This window comes from Triticum dicoccoides, chromosome 4A (assembly GCF_002162155.2).
Source record: "Triticum dicoccoides isolate Atlit2015 ecotype Zavitan chromosome 4A, WEW_v2.0, whole genome shotgun sequence".
NCBI classification, from domain to species: domain Eukaryota; kingdom Viridiplantae; phylum Streptophyta; class Magnoliopsida; order Poales; family Poaceae; genus Triticum; species Triticum dicoccoides.
Window position 1 is genome coordinate 21631668 of NC_041386.1, and position 17279 is coordinate 21648946.

At 47.2% G+C, this 17279-nt stretch overlaps 2 protein-coding genes across 2 annotated transcripts; one reads left to right on the top strand and one right to left on the bottom strand.

Moving 5' to 3' along the window:
- Positions 1–717: 717 nt before the first annotated feature.
- Positions 718–11210, top strand: LOC119284691 (protein NETWORKED 1D-like). Its single transcript, XM_037563846.1, has 6 exons — positions 718–923; positions 1426–1515; positions 1683–2019; positions 3240–8023; positions 8174–9661; positions 9787–11210. The coding sequence occupies exons 3-6, from the start codon at positions 1914–1916 to the stop codon at positions 10906–10908; spliced, it is 7500 nt and encodes a 2499-aa protein (XP_037419743.1). The 5' UTR covers positions 718–923; positions 1426–1515; positions 1683–1913; the 3' UTR covers positions 10909–11210.
- A 248-nt stretch (positions 11211–11458) lies between these two features.
- Positions 11459–16878, bottom strand: LOC119284693 (sulfate transporter 3.1-like). Its single transcript, XM_037563847.1, has 9 exons — positions 16417–16878; positions 16110–16317; positions 15638–15809; positions 14852–14917; positions 13035–13148; positions 12836–12952; positions 12047–12737; positions 11882–11958; positions 11459–11805 (listed from the first exon to the last, which is right to left on the bottom strand). The coding sequence occupies exons 1-9, from the start codon at positions 16760–16762 to the stop codon at positions 11620–11622; spliced, it is 1977 nt and encodes a 658-aa protein (XP_037419744.1). The 5' UTR covers positions 16763–16878; the 3' UTR covers positions 11459–11619.
- Between the last annotated feature and the right edge of the window lie 401 nt (positions 16879–17279).

The following is a 17279-nucleotide window of genomic DNA, read 5'->3' on the forward strand; positions in this document are numbered from 1 at the left end:
TTCACATCAGCAGCACCAAACGAACAAGGAGATCAAGACACGCAGAGGGAGGGAGCGAGGAACAACAGATCACCGGACCACATGGAGATGCTAGACGAGCACCACGAGACCGATCATAGCATAGGGAAATGCCAAATGAACATTTTTCTATGTGCCACTTTCGCGAGGGCAAGTGCGCGTGTCACATGGGCACGAGCATGGGGATCGTTCAGATCAACCGAACCTCATCATTTCGTTTCCCCTCGGGTCTCTCTCTCTCTCTTCCCTGGATTAATCCCAGGTTAAGTCAGTCAGTCGAGCCGAGCGTGCCTTCTGCAGCAGCAGCGGTAGAAAACATGTCTTGGGCTTCTCTAGAAGACGCAGCCAGGAAGCAGCAGCGGCAGAAAACAACGCATGTGAGCTGCAGAGGCTTGCGCAGGAAAGAAAGACACCGCGGTCAAACGGGTGGGTAAATGCAGAGTATATTTAACTCGTCCATTAAACCCGGCGTCAGTTTTCTTCTGTCCTGGATATACCATTTCAACTTCTCTAACCCCCGGATTTATTGGCACCGTAGTTTACTTTTCAGAAAGCACCGCCACTCGATTGGGTTTAATTGCCTTCAAGGACCGCTTTCATTGCCACACTAACTACCGGTAAATCAATCACACATCTCAAATCACAACCCCAGGAAAAACGAAAAACTCCGCTATCCTGCCACAGTGTGCTTCCCCCGCTGTGCCGCGCCCGCTTGCGCTTGGCCTCGACCGGCCCTCCGCTTTTCCTTTGCGCTTTACGCAGCCTTCACACTTCAAGGGCACTGGTGCTGGTGGTGACTGGTGAGTGGCGTGCTGACCAGAGGCAATGGGGGCGATACCGTGAGGTGAGATGGGATCTTGATTCTTGCCTGCCTTGTCGCCACCAGCCAGCCAGGCTCCACTGCGGTACGCCACTGCGCTTCCCTCCCTCCCTCCTCCGCTCCGAGATTGGATCTTTACCTACAACCCGTGCTTCTCCGTCTTCTCCTCTTGATCTGTTCTCCGGTTCAGCTTTTTCCGGCGCATTCTGGTCTTTGTTGGTTGCCATCTGCCTCCCAGTTGGTGTTCTGCTGCTTCATTGGGTTAGTGGGATGGGGAAGAACAGTGGGTGCTGAATCGTGTGGTCTCTTGCTCTGGTTGGGTGGGGCACCGTCGCTTGATTCGCTCTGGTATTTCTTGCCAAGGGGGCTCTGATGTAGCATTGCCCTCCAAGTTTTAGGGGTGTGTGAATGTTTATCTTCTTTTTTTTGTTTTCTCTCTCCTGATTTTACCATGTTCCATAGCATTGGACCCTTTTTCCCAGTATTTTCATAGCTACATGTGTTAATCATCCCTGCAGTTTCATTTCTTGCAGTTTAGTTTTTTCATCTCTTTACTGAACACTGTTTCTTTTCTGGGCGCAATGCAGTGGGATTGTTAACCTGTCTTTGTATGCTCCGAAACTGGTTCAAGAATTCATCCATTCTGCTGCGTTTATCAGGAAATCTGTGGATGGGAGGTGAGTGTTTCTACTGACCAGTACCAATCTTGACCCCTAGTTTCCAGCTTACATTGTGCTGTTTTTTCCCTTTCGTAGATTCCATTCACGCAGTTCCTGGAAAAAGGAAACTGTAAAAATCCTAATTTTAACTACTGATCGATCTACACTTCTGCACTCTACTATAGGTAAACTGCTTACAAATTGGGAGATTCTGCCTGCTCTTCGGGCTCCTCGCTCTTCGCTTTGCCCGGAAGCATGATATACTCCAAGGCTACTTGAATGCGTATTCTGAAGCATCAGAGCCATCTTCTGTCCCCACGCATGATATTATACCGCAGGGTTGCTCAATCCTGAGCACTGAAGAAGTTGAGAAATATCGTGCCATCTGTGGTGGTTTACCTTACTCCTCTCTGACAATGGCGACATTAGTCCGTCATGACTCGAATAATACACGGTACTCATGGCTGTGGGTTAGCCATATCAGCCCTAAGAACTCCAAGTGGCTTCAGGAGAATCTTACTGGTATGCATTTTTCCCCATGATTCGTTATTGTTTATGCTGTCTTGTTAATTTAGTGTGGAGTATATGTGTTAGTATCGAAACTTGTACATATGAGCAAACACAGTTTTATTGAGCTTTGCATTATGCTTTATAACCAACCACTTAAATATAAATGTGCATGCAATGCAAGACATTTTTTTGTATATGCGTTTTCTTGTCTGCCAGATATTCCAAATCTTGGTTTTGCTGGATATCTGTGTTTGGTGTGTTGGAATATTCTGATCTCAATAATCTGTAGAATCTACCGTATATTGTTTGTAAATTTGCCTGTTCAATTCCTACTAACGGGTGTGTGCCACAAATAAATCAAATTGACATAACTTTTTGATGTAGATTTACAAAGCCAGCTAAGTGCCTTTGTTTCATGATCATTTAGTCTGTAAATTTTGTCCATGACCACTTTGGACCATCTTCTCAAGTTCTTAGTGCCAGACTGATATAATCTCATATCTGGCAATCGGAAGTTTATCAATACAAAATAGGCATTTTTTCTGTCTTTAATGAGGTAGAAAGGTGACAGCAAAAGACAGGGCTATCGCCTATCGGAGCTAACAAAACTTTGATCCTTCAACTTGAAGTAATTTCTGAAGTCAACAAAGAGGCTGAGCTGACACTAACTTGAATTTTTGTTTGCAAATTGCAATAGCACATTGTAATTCACAAACTAAATGATGTTGCTTGTAATGTGATTATGCAACACTACATAGACCTGCCATATCTATTTTTAATAATAGCATAAGCACGTGACTACTTCAGTTCACCTCATTGTCATGATTCTCTACATGCTTAACTTGCTATTGTTTGCTTTTTGAACTGAAATGCTATTTTATGATTTAGGAGCAGTATTACCAAAACCTGGTCTATAAAAGAAACAGTATTACCAAAATATTTATGTTAAAATAGGCTTAATATGTTGTTTGGTTAGTTTTTCGGGAGTTCAGTATGTATATGTATATAATAAGATATTTGTTTGGTTCCTTTGCATTTTCTTGTATTAAACATGTTTTTTACTTCCTGGGAGTAATATTTTATTTCTGACCTACATTCATCTCTCACCATTCTGTATTTACTTTGTTGATACATCATGTAGAATCTAATTACATTGTTGAAAGCAGAATTAACAAAAATAAACTAGTAGTATTGAATGGCATGTGGCTAATTGAATTTCTTTTTGTGAACAGACATGGATATGATGGTCAAGGCGATGATAAAACTTATCAATGAAGATGCTGATTCTTTTGCAAGGAGAGCAGAAATGTACTATAAAAAACGCCCTGAGCTCATGAAACATGTGGAAGAGTTTTACAGAGCATACCGTGCCTTAGCAGAAAGGTACGATCAAGCAACTGGTGCACTCCGGCAGGCCCATCGGACAATTTCAGAAGAGTTTCCAAATCAGATGCCATCAATGTCTGAGGACTCGCCCTCCTCAAGCCAAGAAGGGGAGCCACGTACACCAGAAATGCTGACACCCTTGCGTGCACCTTTTGAACCTGATGATCTGCACAGGGATGCACTTGGTGTTTTACCACCGCTATTTACTGTCAAGAGGAATGGTACACACCCTGATGAAATAGGTTCTTTATCAAGTCGCGAAGGTCTCAAGCAGTTCACTGATTTGTTTGAAAGCTGTGATAGTGCCCATCGTGTCAATTTCGCTGATGGGAAAGTAAGAAAAGGCCTCAGTTTTGAAAGCCCAGATGCTAAAGGGAAACAAGATGCAAGTGATGACATCATGAATTTGCAAAATGAAATTTCCAAATTATTAGCAGAGAGCCAAAGTCTGAAGCAACAAGTTTCATCTGAGTCTCAGCGGGCAGACAATTCTGAGAATGAATGCCAAAGCCTTAAGGACATCATCTCATGTTTGATTTCTGAGAAAGACAAAGCCCTTGTGCAGTACAGCGAATCCACCAAAAGATTGTCTGCTTTAGAGACTGAGCTCTCTAAGGCACACAACGAACTCAAGAAACTCTCTGATCATATGGACAGGGAAGTTCAGAATCTAAACAGTGCCGAATCATGTAACAACACAATGCAATCCGAGCTTGAAACTCTGGGCCAGAAGATCATGATGCAGCAGCAAGAACTTGCACAAAATAGAAAAGATCTGGTGGATTCAAAGAGTAAATTCGAGAGTGAGATCCACTCCCTGAGGAGCACTGTCTCACAAATAAATACTGAGAAAGATGTGGCTCTACTACAACATCAGCAGTGTATTGAGGAGGTTTCTGATCTGGAATCCAAGCTCTTGAAGTCACAATCAGAGCAGGAGAAGATTGAACTGAAGGTACAATTGCTGGTGCAAGAACTTGAACATAAGAGAGAAGAGGCTGGTGCCATACATACTCGGCTGCAGGATGAACACTTCAATTACATGCAAAAGGAAGCAGCTCTTCTTGCAATGGAAGACCTGCATTCCCAGTCTCAGGAAGAGGTTAAAAGGCTGGCACAAGATCTTGAATACTCCAACAAGAAATTGAGTGATTTGGAAGCTCAACTTCTGTTTGCACAATCAGAAACGGAGAAGATTGCAAGTAAAGCCCAGATACTGGAGCAAGAACTTGTATGCAAGACCGAGGAAGTCAGTATCCTTCAAAGTAGTTTGCACAAGGAAGGGAAGAAGTGCATGCTTGCTGAAACAACTCTTCTCAGAGTGGAGAACCTACATCTGCAGTCCCAGGAAGAAGCCAAGACACTAGCACAAAATCTTGAAACCTTAAGCGAGAAGCTTAGTGAGGCTGAAAATGATAGGTTGAATCTGCAGAACATTTCACGAGAACTCAAGAACACCATTTTGGAGATGGATTCTGAGAAAAATGCAATGCTACTTCAACAGCAGCAGTCCTTAGAGAGACTTTCTTATTTAGAAGCACATCTTTTCGATGTACAGTCAGATCTGGATAAAAATAAGGAGAAAGTCCATTTGCTGGAACAAGAACTGAAACACCACAAAGAAGTGGTGGATGGCCTTCACAATAATTTGGAGGAGGAAGGCCATAAACGGATGCATGCCGAAGCAGAACTTAGGGTGGTGGCAAACCTGCATTCTGAATCTCAGGAAGAAGTGGGTAAGCTTGTTATGGATCTTCAAAAGTTAAACGATGAGTTAAGTGAAGTGCAGGACAGCAATCTGATTGTGGAGGACTTATTGTGTGAACTTATGAACACCATCTCTGTTTTGAATACCGAGAAAGATGCAGCACTTCTTCAACTGCAGCTGTCCTTAGAAAGAGTAACCGATCTGAAGTCAGAAGTCTCGGAGACACAGTTGGAGGCAGAGAAAACTGAGGAGAAGTTGCAGGTACTGGAGCAAGAATTTGCTCAGAAGAATGTCATGGTGGATTTTCTGCAGTCAAGTCTGCAAGATGAGGGCAAGAAACGTGTGGAAGCTGAGACATTGCTCATGTCAAAAGAGAATCAATACTTCCAATCACAGGACGAAGTAAATAGATTGGCCCTGGAGAATGAGGCACTGAACAGAAAGTTGAATGAGATGGAGAACCTGTCTTTCGAGCTTAAGAACACCATCTTGCTGCTGAATTCCGAGAAAGACGCAACTCTTCTTCAGCACAAGCAGTCCTTGGTAAAAATATCTGATCTGGAATCTAAGTTTTCAGTGGTGCAGGTTGAACTAGAGAATGCTGAACAAAAAGTGCAAATGCTTGATAAAGAACTTGAGCAGAAGAAAGAAGAGTTTGATAGCTTGCAGACTAGTCTGAAAGATGAAGCCCAAAAGAATGCTGAGGGTGAAACAGCTCTTCTCACGATAACTAATCTATATTCTAGTTCTCAAGAAGAAGTGAACAGGTTAGCACTTGAGATTAACAAGCTGAACAGAAAGTTGAATGAAGTGGAAAACGTGTCTTCCGAGCTCAAGAACACCATCTTGCTGCTGAATACCGAAAAGGACACAGCTCTTCTTCAGCACAAGCAGTCCTTGGTGAGAGTATCTGATCTGGAATCTCAACTCTCTGAAATGCAGGCTGAACTAGAGAATTCTGAACAAAAAGTGCAAATGCTTGATGACGAACTCGAGCAGAAGAAAGAAGAGGTCGATAGCTTGCAGACTAGTCTGAAAGATGAAGCCCGAAAGCATGCTGAGGGTGAAGCAGCTCTTCTCACAATGAATAATCTATATTCTAATTCTCAGGAAGAAGTGAACAGGTTAGCCATTGAGATTAACAAGCTGAACAGAAAGTTGAATGAAGTGGAAAACGTGTCTTTGGAGCTCAAGAACACCATCTTGCTGCTGAATACCGAGAAGGACACAACTCTTCTTCAGCACAACCAGTCCTTGGTGAGAGTATCTGATCTGGAATCTAAACTCTCTCAAGTGCAGGCTGAACTAGAGAATGCTGAACAAAAAGGGCAAATGCTTGATAAAGAACTCAAGCAGAAGAGAGAAGAGGTGGATACCTTGCAGACTAGTCTGAAAAATGAAGCCCGAAAGAATGCCGAGGGTGAAGCAGCTCTTCTCACAATAACTAATTTATATTCTAATTCTCAGGAAGAAGTGAACAGGTTAGCCATTGAGATTAACAAGCTGAAAAGAAAGTTGAATGAAGTGGAAAACGTGTCTTCCGAGCTCAAGAACACCATCTTGCTGCTGAATACTGAAAAGGACACAGCTCTTCTTCAGCACAAGCAGTCCTTGGTGAGAGTATCTGATCTGGAATCTAAACTCTCTCAAGTGCAGACTGAACTAGAGAATACTGAACAAAAAGGGCAAATGCTTGATAAAGAACTCAAGCAGAAGAGAGAAGAGGTGGATACCTTGCAGACTAGTCTGAAAAATGAAGCCCGAAAGAATGCCGAGGGTGAAGCAGCTCTTCTCACAATAACTAATCTATATTCTAATTCTCAGGAAGAAGTGAACAGGTTAGCCCTTGAGATTAACAAGCTGAACAGAAAGTTGAATGAAGTGGAAAACATGTCTTCGGAGCTTAAGAACACCATTTTGCTGCTGAATACCGAAAAGGAAGCAGCTCTTCTTCAGCACAAGCAGTCCTTGGCGAGAGTATCTGATGTAGAATCTGAACTCTCTGAAGTGCAGGCTGAACTAGAGAATTCTGAACAAAAAGGGCAAATGCTTGATAAAGAACTCAAACAGAAGAGAGAAGAGGTGGATACCTTGCAGACTAAGCTGAAAGATGAAGCACATAAGCACATTGAAGCTGAAGCATCTCTTCTTATGATGACAAATATGCATTCTCAGTCTCAGGAAGAAGTCAGTGGGTTGGTTTTGAAGATCGAGAGGCTGAATGATAAATTGAATGAGATGGAGAGCAGTAAGTTGGACCTTGAGAGCATGATATCCAAGCATGCAGAGGACAACCGTATCCTTGGTGAACAAAATCTTTCTTCTGAATTAACTATCAGTGGCCTTCACGATGAACTGGACATGTTGAAGGAAATGAAAGTGAATCTAGAGAATGAAGTGGGGCTCCACATTGGTGACAGGGAGGTACTTCAAAGTCAACTGACCCATCAGAAGAAAGAGACAGAAATTCTGGAGAAGCAGTACTGTTCACTGGAACATGAGATGGAGGCAGTAAACAGAAGTGCAGCCGCACTCCAGCAGTTACTCGAGGAAAAAACATGTGAGGCGGAGAAGCTGTCAGACGAGTGTTTGATGTTGAAGAAATCATTTTCAAATGCAATTGTTGAAACTGAAGCCCTGAAGGAGATCATAAAAGAACTGGAAGCTTCACAAAGCTCTCTGAAATATGATGTTTGCTTGCATAGTTCTGAGAAGGATGCTCTGGCACGGGAACTACATATCCTCAATAAAAAATATGCTGATATTTCGGAGCAAAAGTCCATGTTGGAGATTTCATTCTCTAATGTGAATTCTGAGATAGGAGAACTGAGAATGAAGTTAAAAGATTCAGAAGAACTGTCCCGGTCTTATCTTGCCAATAACTCTGCTCTTCTTGCTGAAAAGGACAATATTCTGGTCCAGGTATTACTATAATTGTGCCTTCACTCTTAACTATCTGATTAAATATTCATCCGTCTTAAGTTCCCTTGTTAGTACAAATTATACTCTTCTTGTTCATAGTCTTCTTGAACAGTCCCGTTCCTATCTGATCCAAATCTTATTTCCTGTCAGCTGGAGAGCGCTACACTGGCTATGAAATCTCTGGAGGATGAGCATGCTGATCTGGGAGGCAAGAACTCATCCTTGTTAGCAGAGAAAGACCTCTTATATAGTCAACTTGAGAATCTACAAGATCAGGTGGAAATTAGAAATGAACAGCATGAAGCTTTGCTCAGGTTGCACCAAATACAGATAAATGACTTTGAAGCGACAGTTTCTTCCCTGCAAGAGAAAATCTGTCATATGGGCGAGGTGCTTGATCAAGAGCTACAAGAATGTACAGATGCTTCTATCAGTGCATTGATCTTGAATAGTAGTTTGGCTGATGTTAAAGACAAAAACTTTGCTCTTTTTGATGAATGCCAGAAGTTCATAAAGGCTGCTCATTCTGCAGAGGTAGTAATATCACGGCTCAAGGAGGAAGCCAAAAATGAAGAAGAGGAGAGGAAAGTATTGCTGAAACACAATAAGGAACTAAGGGAGGGAATCTCACAGCAAATAAAGATCCTCAATGTCTGCAAGGACTTAGGACGTCCTGGTGTGATTCATGATGAAATTATGCTGCAGACTTTGTCTCGTGAAACTTGCAACCATGTAAAGCATAAAGAGGAGAGTGAACATAGAAATGTCTTCATGGAGGCTGAGCTATCTGTTCTTGGAACAATTCTTACAGAAATAGTCATTGACTTCAGAGATCTGCACTTGCAGAAGTGTGAACTTGAGAAAGAAGTGGAGGCAGGTGCAGCAGAATTGCTTTTTACGCGGAATGAAAATCACAAGCTTATTGAGCTGAATGAACAGATGGGGCAAAGGTTGCAGCAAGGTAGTGAAAAGGAGGAGACGTTGAGCATTGAACTCACCAATGGCATGACACGGTTAATGCAGAAGGATGATGAGCTACACAAGGCAGATGAGAAGAACCAATTCTTGCAGGAGACAAACCAGGAATTGTGGAGAGTTCTCAGGGATCTTGAGGCTTCTGCTGAAGATGCAAAAGGTGAACTTGAGGAGAAAATCGCAGCGCTAACTGAACAAGGTGCTGTTAGGGATAATGATTATCTTCTTCTTTGCGAAGCTAACGTGGCGTTGCAAGGAGATGTTGACACTCGTAGGCAGAAGGAAGAGAGTTTGGTGTCTACACTTGAGATGGTGACAAAAGAGAATGAGCAACATGAAAGGGAAATTGTTTCACTCCTGAGTGATATGATAACTTGTTCGGTGAATGTCATGATCTATGAGGAACATCTACTTGAGCTGATGATGGAATGCGAGGCTCTTGAGATCAGAATGATCACTGAAAAGGGAATGCTAATGAAAGAAATCTCCTCAAGGGATGCTTATGTTGATGAGCTGCACAGAAGGATTGCCGCCATGGGAGCAGAAACTGCAGAACTGAAGGCAGAGATGGGCAGATATCTGCCACTTTTAGCATCTCTGTCGGATCAGATAAGCATGCTGGAAGAAGGCACCCATTTACTTTCAGATAAAGAAGGCAATTTGGTAAGCTACTCCATCCTATGAAACTGGAGCATTTTCCATTCTCCACGGATATGCAATATGCTGTGTTTACTATAAAAGTTCTCCATAGTTCTACCTTTCACTTATCTTATATTTGGCTTATGCAGGAGCTTGTACAAGATGACAGACGTGGTTCAGAGTTCCTAGACATGCCATCAGGAGTTTTAAAGTTGGACAGCTTAATTGCAAGAGTTGAAGCACTCCGGGTTGTGATATTAGATGTCAAGGACAGCCAAAATAAGGAGTTTACTGAATTCGCTGCTAAATTGGAGTCGGCGAATATAGAAATTCAAGATCTTAAATCAAGAAAAGGTTCATGCATTAGGCACAAGGAACAATACATGGAGGATGATAGGCAGAAATATGACGCCGATAACTCCAAAGGGAAGCAAGCACAGATCATGAAAGATATCGAACTTGACCAGGTATCTACTTGCCCGCCATATGGCTCTGGAGCCGCTGTCTACCCTCTTGGTGGCGATGCAAATGCAGAGCTTGATGATGAGATGCTCCAGCTGTGGGAGACTGCTGAGAAGGATTGCAAGAATGGAACAGCCAAATCCTCATCATCTGAACATGACATACAAGAGGTGGAGGAGGTGAAGAGTCAGTACACTTCCTTTGAGATAGCAAGAGGAAGAGACCTAGGGATCAACAGGCTCGAGATATCGACAGCGACCCTGGAACCTCAGCAATTATGGACCAAAAATGTCCTTGAGAAGCTCGCCACCGATGCTCAGGGGCTGCTAATCATCCAGGCAAGCATCGAGGAAGTGAAGCAGAAAATCGAGGGAACTTCCAAGGGCAAATCTCCCATGAGCTCGGAGTACAGCAGCATTAGGGCTCAGCTGCAGGAGATCGAGGGCTCTGTCTTGGAACAGATAGGTTTCAACAGCAGTTTGACGAAGAAGGCCGAGAATTATCCTGCATTCGAGGTGAACGCCGACCTAGAGGGCTATTCCAGCAGAAGGAAGATCTCCGAGCAGGTGCAGAAAGGGTCAGAGAAGGTCGCGAGGCTGGACCTCGAGCTCCAGAAAATACAGTACGTGCTGCTGAAGCTCGAGGAGGAGCACGAGTTCAAGAGGGTCAAGGTCTCCGAGAAGCGTTCGCGGCTGCTCTTGAGGGACTACGTGTACGCAAAGAAGGACAAGAACGACGCCGGCCAGAAGAAGAAGAGTAGGGTGCCCTTCTGCGGCTGCGTGCGCCCCAAAACAATGACCGAGCCTTAACCGTTTCGTTCTGTAGGCGGCCCAACAGGCTCGTGCTCCTTCTGATTTGGAGCTGCAGCAAGTGATGTCTTTAGTATCTCTTCTGTATGGGTTGCATGATAATGTTAACAAGGAGCTCATGCATTCAGAGTTTTGTCCTTGTTCAGAAACGTCCTCTAGTTTAACTAGTTAATCCTACTGATACCGTTATGAATCGAAGCATTTTGTAATTCCGTTGCCCTTCGCTGGTTCTATATGTCTGCAATGACGATATATGAGAATGCTTCTTTCAGGGATATAATTTTCACTCCCCTTTTACAACACATAGATCCACTCATCTTTCATGTTGGAATTTGGTAGTCAATACTGATTCTCTGATCTGTTCTTATGTTGGAATCTGTGGATCTGCAAGTGTTAACTTTTCTGTTCTTATGTGTCTGTCCTCTGCAAGTGTATTTCTGATCTGTGCCCTGATTTTTTGTTGAATGTCTGTTAATTAGGGTAGCAGTAAATTTGGGAAGGTTAGTCTCGTGCTATATCATTTGTTCACATTACCGACTAGTATATTGCATTTGCACAAGCTTGGCTTTTGCTTCAACACCAACAAAAACGGTGATATTCATTTCATGCGGATTTCATCCAAAACGTAGGAGTACAATAGCTCGAGATGCTTATACCGATCTCGGCTCGCATTGCCTGTTAACAACTCAACTCAGGTCAGGTCAGGCCCAATCAGACCATGTTCTCATGCGAGGCACCGTCCACCACCATGCCCGGCTTGTGGGAGTGCAGCACGAAGTCGCACTCCGCCACGGCCTCGCCCACCGTCGGGAAGATCCACTCGTGGCCGATGAGCTCCAGCACCTTGGAGCTGTCCAGCTTCTTCATGATCTCGCTCCCCGGGTTCGCCAGCACGATCTGAAACCAAGGAGAAATCAGCCATGGCTCATGACAGAAGAAGAAAGATGACAGTTTGTGTTGCTCTGTTCTTAACCTGAATCCCCCTCCTGTCCAGGGTCTTCTTGAGCTCGTCCAGCATGCTCGTCCCGCTGGTGTCGATGCTGCCCACAGCTGCGTGCAGAAAGACCAAGTTTCAGAGATGCTCTGTTCGAGATGTTCAGATGTAGGCACTGTTTCAGAACAAGTTGCTGTAACTTACCACCCATGTCGAGGACGACGTACTGCACGCCGGTCTCGCCCTTGGCGCTGGTGCGTTCATCGTCCTCGTCGATCCACCGGGTGAACCTCTCGCGCAGGTAGCCGGAGTTGGCGAAGTAGATGGGCGAGTCCACGCGCAGCACGAGCACGCCGGGCACCGCCCGCGCCGTCGTGTACTGGTCCATCCTCCGGTAGACGTTGGTGTCCGGCACGTTGCCGAGCACGGTCGTCCTCGGCCGGGCCACGAAGAGCAGCACCCGGAGCACGGAGATGGCCACGGCGACCACCAGCCCCATCTCGACGCTGCCGAAGACGACGCCGAGGTAGGCCCCCGCGCAGACGCAGAAGTCCACCTTGTCGACGTGCCAGAGGTGCACGGCGGCCGGGAAGTCGATGAGCCCCAGCATCGCCGACATGATGATCGCCGACAGCACCACCAGCGGCGTGTAGTGGAAGAGCGGCGTGAGGAAGAGGAGCGTCACCATCACCGCCAGCGACATGACCACGTTGGACATGGCCGTCTTGCACCCGGCGTTGTAGTTCACGGCGGACCGGGAGAAGGGCCCCGTGGTGAGGTAGCAGGAGGTGAAGGACCCCAGGATGTTCATCGTCCCGATGGCGATCATCTCCTTGTTGCCGTCGATGTGGTAGTTCTTGAACATGGCGAAGCTCCGGCCGACGGCGATCCCTTCCTGCGCATGTGCACATACCCCAGCCGGCAGGTGTGAGATATTCGATCTTTCACCGGTGTAATTTACTTGGGCGAAGCAGATGAGTGTGTTGGGCTTACGGCGAGGGCGATGACGCCGGTGATGAGGCCGGTCTTGAGGGCGAGCATCATGTACGGCGGCGTGAACTGGAGGTTTGTGACGGAGATTGGGTTCAGGCCTTTCTTCAGATTACCGATCTAGAGTGTTCCAAAATGGCGTCAGTCATTCAGTCGACATAACGTGGAAGCTAATGCTGTGGTGAATGTATGGGTTGCTCACAATTTGAACGCCATGGTTTTCAGCATGGGTGAAGTAGACCAGGAGGCTCCCAAGGATGACCGACGTCAATGGCGCGGCGGCGGATACCCAGAAGAACCTAGGCTGCCTCTTGCTCTGACCAAATTAAACATAAGATTAGTTTCATGAAACATTAATAATCTTTAGAGTGATATTAACTTTAAGTGGTTTCAGAGCAGCAAGAATTGGTCTGTTAGGTAATTATAATTCTTGGTTCAACTTGGACCAAGACCTCAAAGTTCAGACCAAGGAAGCAGTTCTGAAACAGTATTCATCATACATAAATATTCAGAGTCTTGTAGCATCAGAATTCAGAACAGAACTGGGCATATCATATGGCCGGTTGCGCGTTGAAACATGACGAATACACTGGAATAATCAGCCAATGAACATACTCAAGAACAATCCATTTTTGATCGGGACATATACTAAAATTCAGTGGCTACACTACCACACGTGATATTCTTCTCCCCAAGAACAAGCTACCTCAGGCATCTCATTTCAGATTAGTTAAATAATCGTCACACCATAATGCAGCGGTTAGTGGAGCTTGGCCTTTAGCAATAATTCCGCAGGTCGGCTCTTTCCCGCGCCCATGATGTCCGGTCCGATGCATGCACCTCGCCATCAGCGTGACACCGATGCGAAAACAAGCTAGCACTCAGAGCATGCAGGTCAAGCGCTGTCCCGCTGCTGACAGAAAATGACACGACGCAATCGACGCGCTGTCTGGCTCGAAATTATATGCTCCTCCGTCACTACCAACATGTTGAAAAGACGAGAGGTTTCTCCCTTTCAGACGCAAAAAGGAAGGAGCCCCCCAAGTCACATATACTACTAGAGAGCAGAGATCAAATTTGGTTTGTGTAAAGGCGCGTGCATGCTGATTTTTGCATGGTGTTCAGAGACAGACGAGGAGGAAGATGACAGTGGAAGCATGGAGCGAGATCAGATCGTCAGAGATGAGAGGCATCAGGCATGTGCTGCGTGCAGGTGCAGGCTATGTGTCCAAAGGCGCCCAATGGATGGATTCTCTTGTCCCACTCCAACCTCGATCGCCAATGAACTCACGAGCGGGCGTCCTCATGTGGAGTAGGCGCTACCCCGCCTCGCCTACCTCATCTGCAGAAAGCTCACGGCACAAAATTGTCTTTCCTGCAGCTCTCCAGCTCGACCAGACCTGTGACTGACTGACCGACCGACGGACGCGGCTAAACACTGGGTCTAGCACTAGCTAGCCATATGCACCCATGGACTAGAGAGCAGAGAGAGCATGGCTTTTGGATTACGAGACGTGCACAAATGGGGTTAGCCTCCCGTGCACAGGCCATTACCTCCAAAACATCGTGTCACGGATGGACCGAGGCAGCGTCTGTGCCGTCGCGATCCTGGTACAGGGTGCGGTACTACGTCATGGACGATTATAACATGCTGCTGGTAGTACAGTAATGGAGTTAGAGGTGCAAGAAAAGGCCCAATGATTGGGGACGATCCATGGATGGATGGATGGATGGGTCGATCGATCGATTCTCTGGTGGTCCTAGTTTATGCACCCCTTTTGGTGTCATTGGGCACGTCATTAGTTTACCAGAGGAGAGATTCTCGCGTCACTTACTACTACTGCTACACTGGCTAGAGAGAGGCGAATCGGGATTTTGTCACGCGCAAGTTTAACCTGTGATTAAAAATGAAAAGGCAATCGAAAGCATGCGTAGTAATTAAAAAAAGGAAAGGTGATCAAAAGATCTGGGAAGTAAAGTGAGAGTAATTTAGTAGTGTTACTGGTAGACTTGACTTACGAAGAAGCGGGTGACGAGGAGGAAGAAGAGGAAGCCGCAGCCGAGCACCACGCTCTCCCATCGCCACTGCACACCAAAGCCATCCAACCAATTGAACCCGTCAGCACCATACACGGACTATTAACAGTGGAGTAGCTAGCTAGTCACATGCAATGGTCGATCGGGTGCATGTCCCTCATATGTACGTATGTGACTGTGCCCAGCTAGCGAGCTGGACCAAGCTGCAGTGCAGACATGGACATAGGCATCGGCATGGCCGGCCGTAGAGGCAAGTGGAGCTCGCCGTCGTGTCGTGTTCTGTCCTGTTCGTGTTCCTGTCCTTCCCGGGCATGGCATGCACGTAATTAACCTTGCCGGTCTAGACATATATGGCTGCCTACCCCAGAGGCTTGTGCCCCCGGGAGCCCAGTCCCGAAGTGTCACGCGCATGCACCGGTGTCATCATGCCATCCGTCCGTTTTTCATGGAGTTCTTGGCGACTATATATCTACGGACAGGCATACGCACGGTGCTGCAAAAATCTACTAGTAGCCAGTAGCTTGATCACAATACGCAAGAAAAAGCACTGAAAGGTGCATGGCTACCATGGGCTCTTGGGAGTCCTAGGTACCTACTAGCTACTACTCCCTCCGTTCCAAAATAGATGACCCAACTTTATACTAACTTTAGTACAAAGTTGGGTCATCTATTTTGGAACGGAGTATGTATGTATGTATGTATGTATGTATGTATGGGTAACAAGATGCAAGTGTCAGTTAACAGATGATGAGTGATTAGATACTGGACCTGGTGTGTCTGGGAGAAGACGGAGCGCATGACGGAGACGAGGTCGGTGGAGGTGGTGAAGTGCTCCAGCCCCAGCATGCCCTTGAGCTGCTGCAGGCACACCACCGTCGCCGCGCCGCCCATGAACCCCACGATCGCCGCGTGCGACAGGAAGTCCACGATGAACCCCAGCCTGCACGTAGTCCCAGTAAGTCCGTGCTGCACGTAGCAGTTACACCTAAACCTCCACAACCATAGTACCAAGCTTGCTGCATCTAGAGCTACAACTAATCATACTCTAGAAGCTGATTAACTTTTGACAAGTTAGAAAGGTGCCACTGTGCTTTTGGACTCGTCCATTCTCACCAACTACCTAGGTATGTGGCTTGACCCACAAGAGAGAGCTTAGTAGGTGTGATTTCCCTAATCGAAATCAATGGTTTAATTAGTTAAATGGAGTGAGCACGAAGCTCATGCATGGTGTACGACGTGCCTGAGGATGCCGAGCGAGGCCTGGATGACGCCGGCGAAGAAGGTCGCCGTGAAGGCCAGGTGGAGGTAGAGCGCCGGGTTCTCCGTGGCCGACACCTCGGCGCCCAGCATGGAGGCGATGAGCAGCGACGCCACCGCCACCGTCCCCACCGCCAGGTCCTTGGAGCTCCCCATCATCGCGTACACCAGCGGCGGCACGAAGCTCGAGTCTGCAGTCCGTCACATACTCATACAGTGAGCCACAGAGGCACGAAGGCTCATACAGTCGGCAATGGCAACATATATATGGCCATGTGTGACGCGCTTACAGAGGCCGAGGATGGGCGGCAGGTTGGCGAGCTTGGCGTAGCTGATGCCCTGCGGGATGGCGAGGCTGGCAATGGTGATGCCGGCGATGAGGTCCGACTTGAAGGTGCCGAGCCTGTATGCCGGCGCCCACTCGAGGAACGGGAAGAAGTAGCGGAGCGCGGCCGCCGCGCGCCGGCCGAAGCCCCGCTCCCGCACCACCGCGCGGAACGGGTCGTCCGGGAAGAAGGTCTCCTTGAGGTTGGCCCGGAACGTGTCCAGGAACGGCCGCGCCTCCGGCACCGGCACCCTCTGCGCCGCCCTGCCCCCGCCGTCCACGCTCTTCCCGGCCGCCGCGCTGCCGCTCATGGCCGCCGGCTGCACACGTGTGCGCTAGGCCGCTCGCTCCCTCGCTCGCTCTCTCTAACTGTGTGTGCTGTGTTGGGAAATGGATTTCACCACTTGCGCTTGCGCTTGCTCTTGCTCTGGATGGTCTGCCCGTGCTGCGCTGGTGTATATATACAGCGGCCGGGGGTCGGATTTGGTGTCCGGTCCGGGCGGTGGGCTCGGTCGGGATTAGCGTTCCGGGCAAACCTCGCCGTGCGGTGCGATGCGACGGGCCCCGCCTGACAGGGACCTACGTGCTCGCCTGACGTGGAGCGCGCGGTAGAGGAAGGAAGTGACGGGATCTGCAGGGAGCTTCAGTAGAGTATAGGGTTATTGTTGGCGTCTCGTACGTGCGGGTGGGCGCGGCTGTCGCCTCGTCTCGTCGGGCGATCTGCCGTGCGATCGGGCCGGTCGGCTCTGCCATTGATCCATCGGCATCGGCATCGGCGCGTACTGTACGCCGGGTTCGGCCGGGCTCGTTTGCTCGATCCGGCTGCTG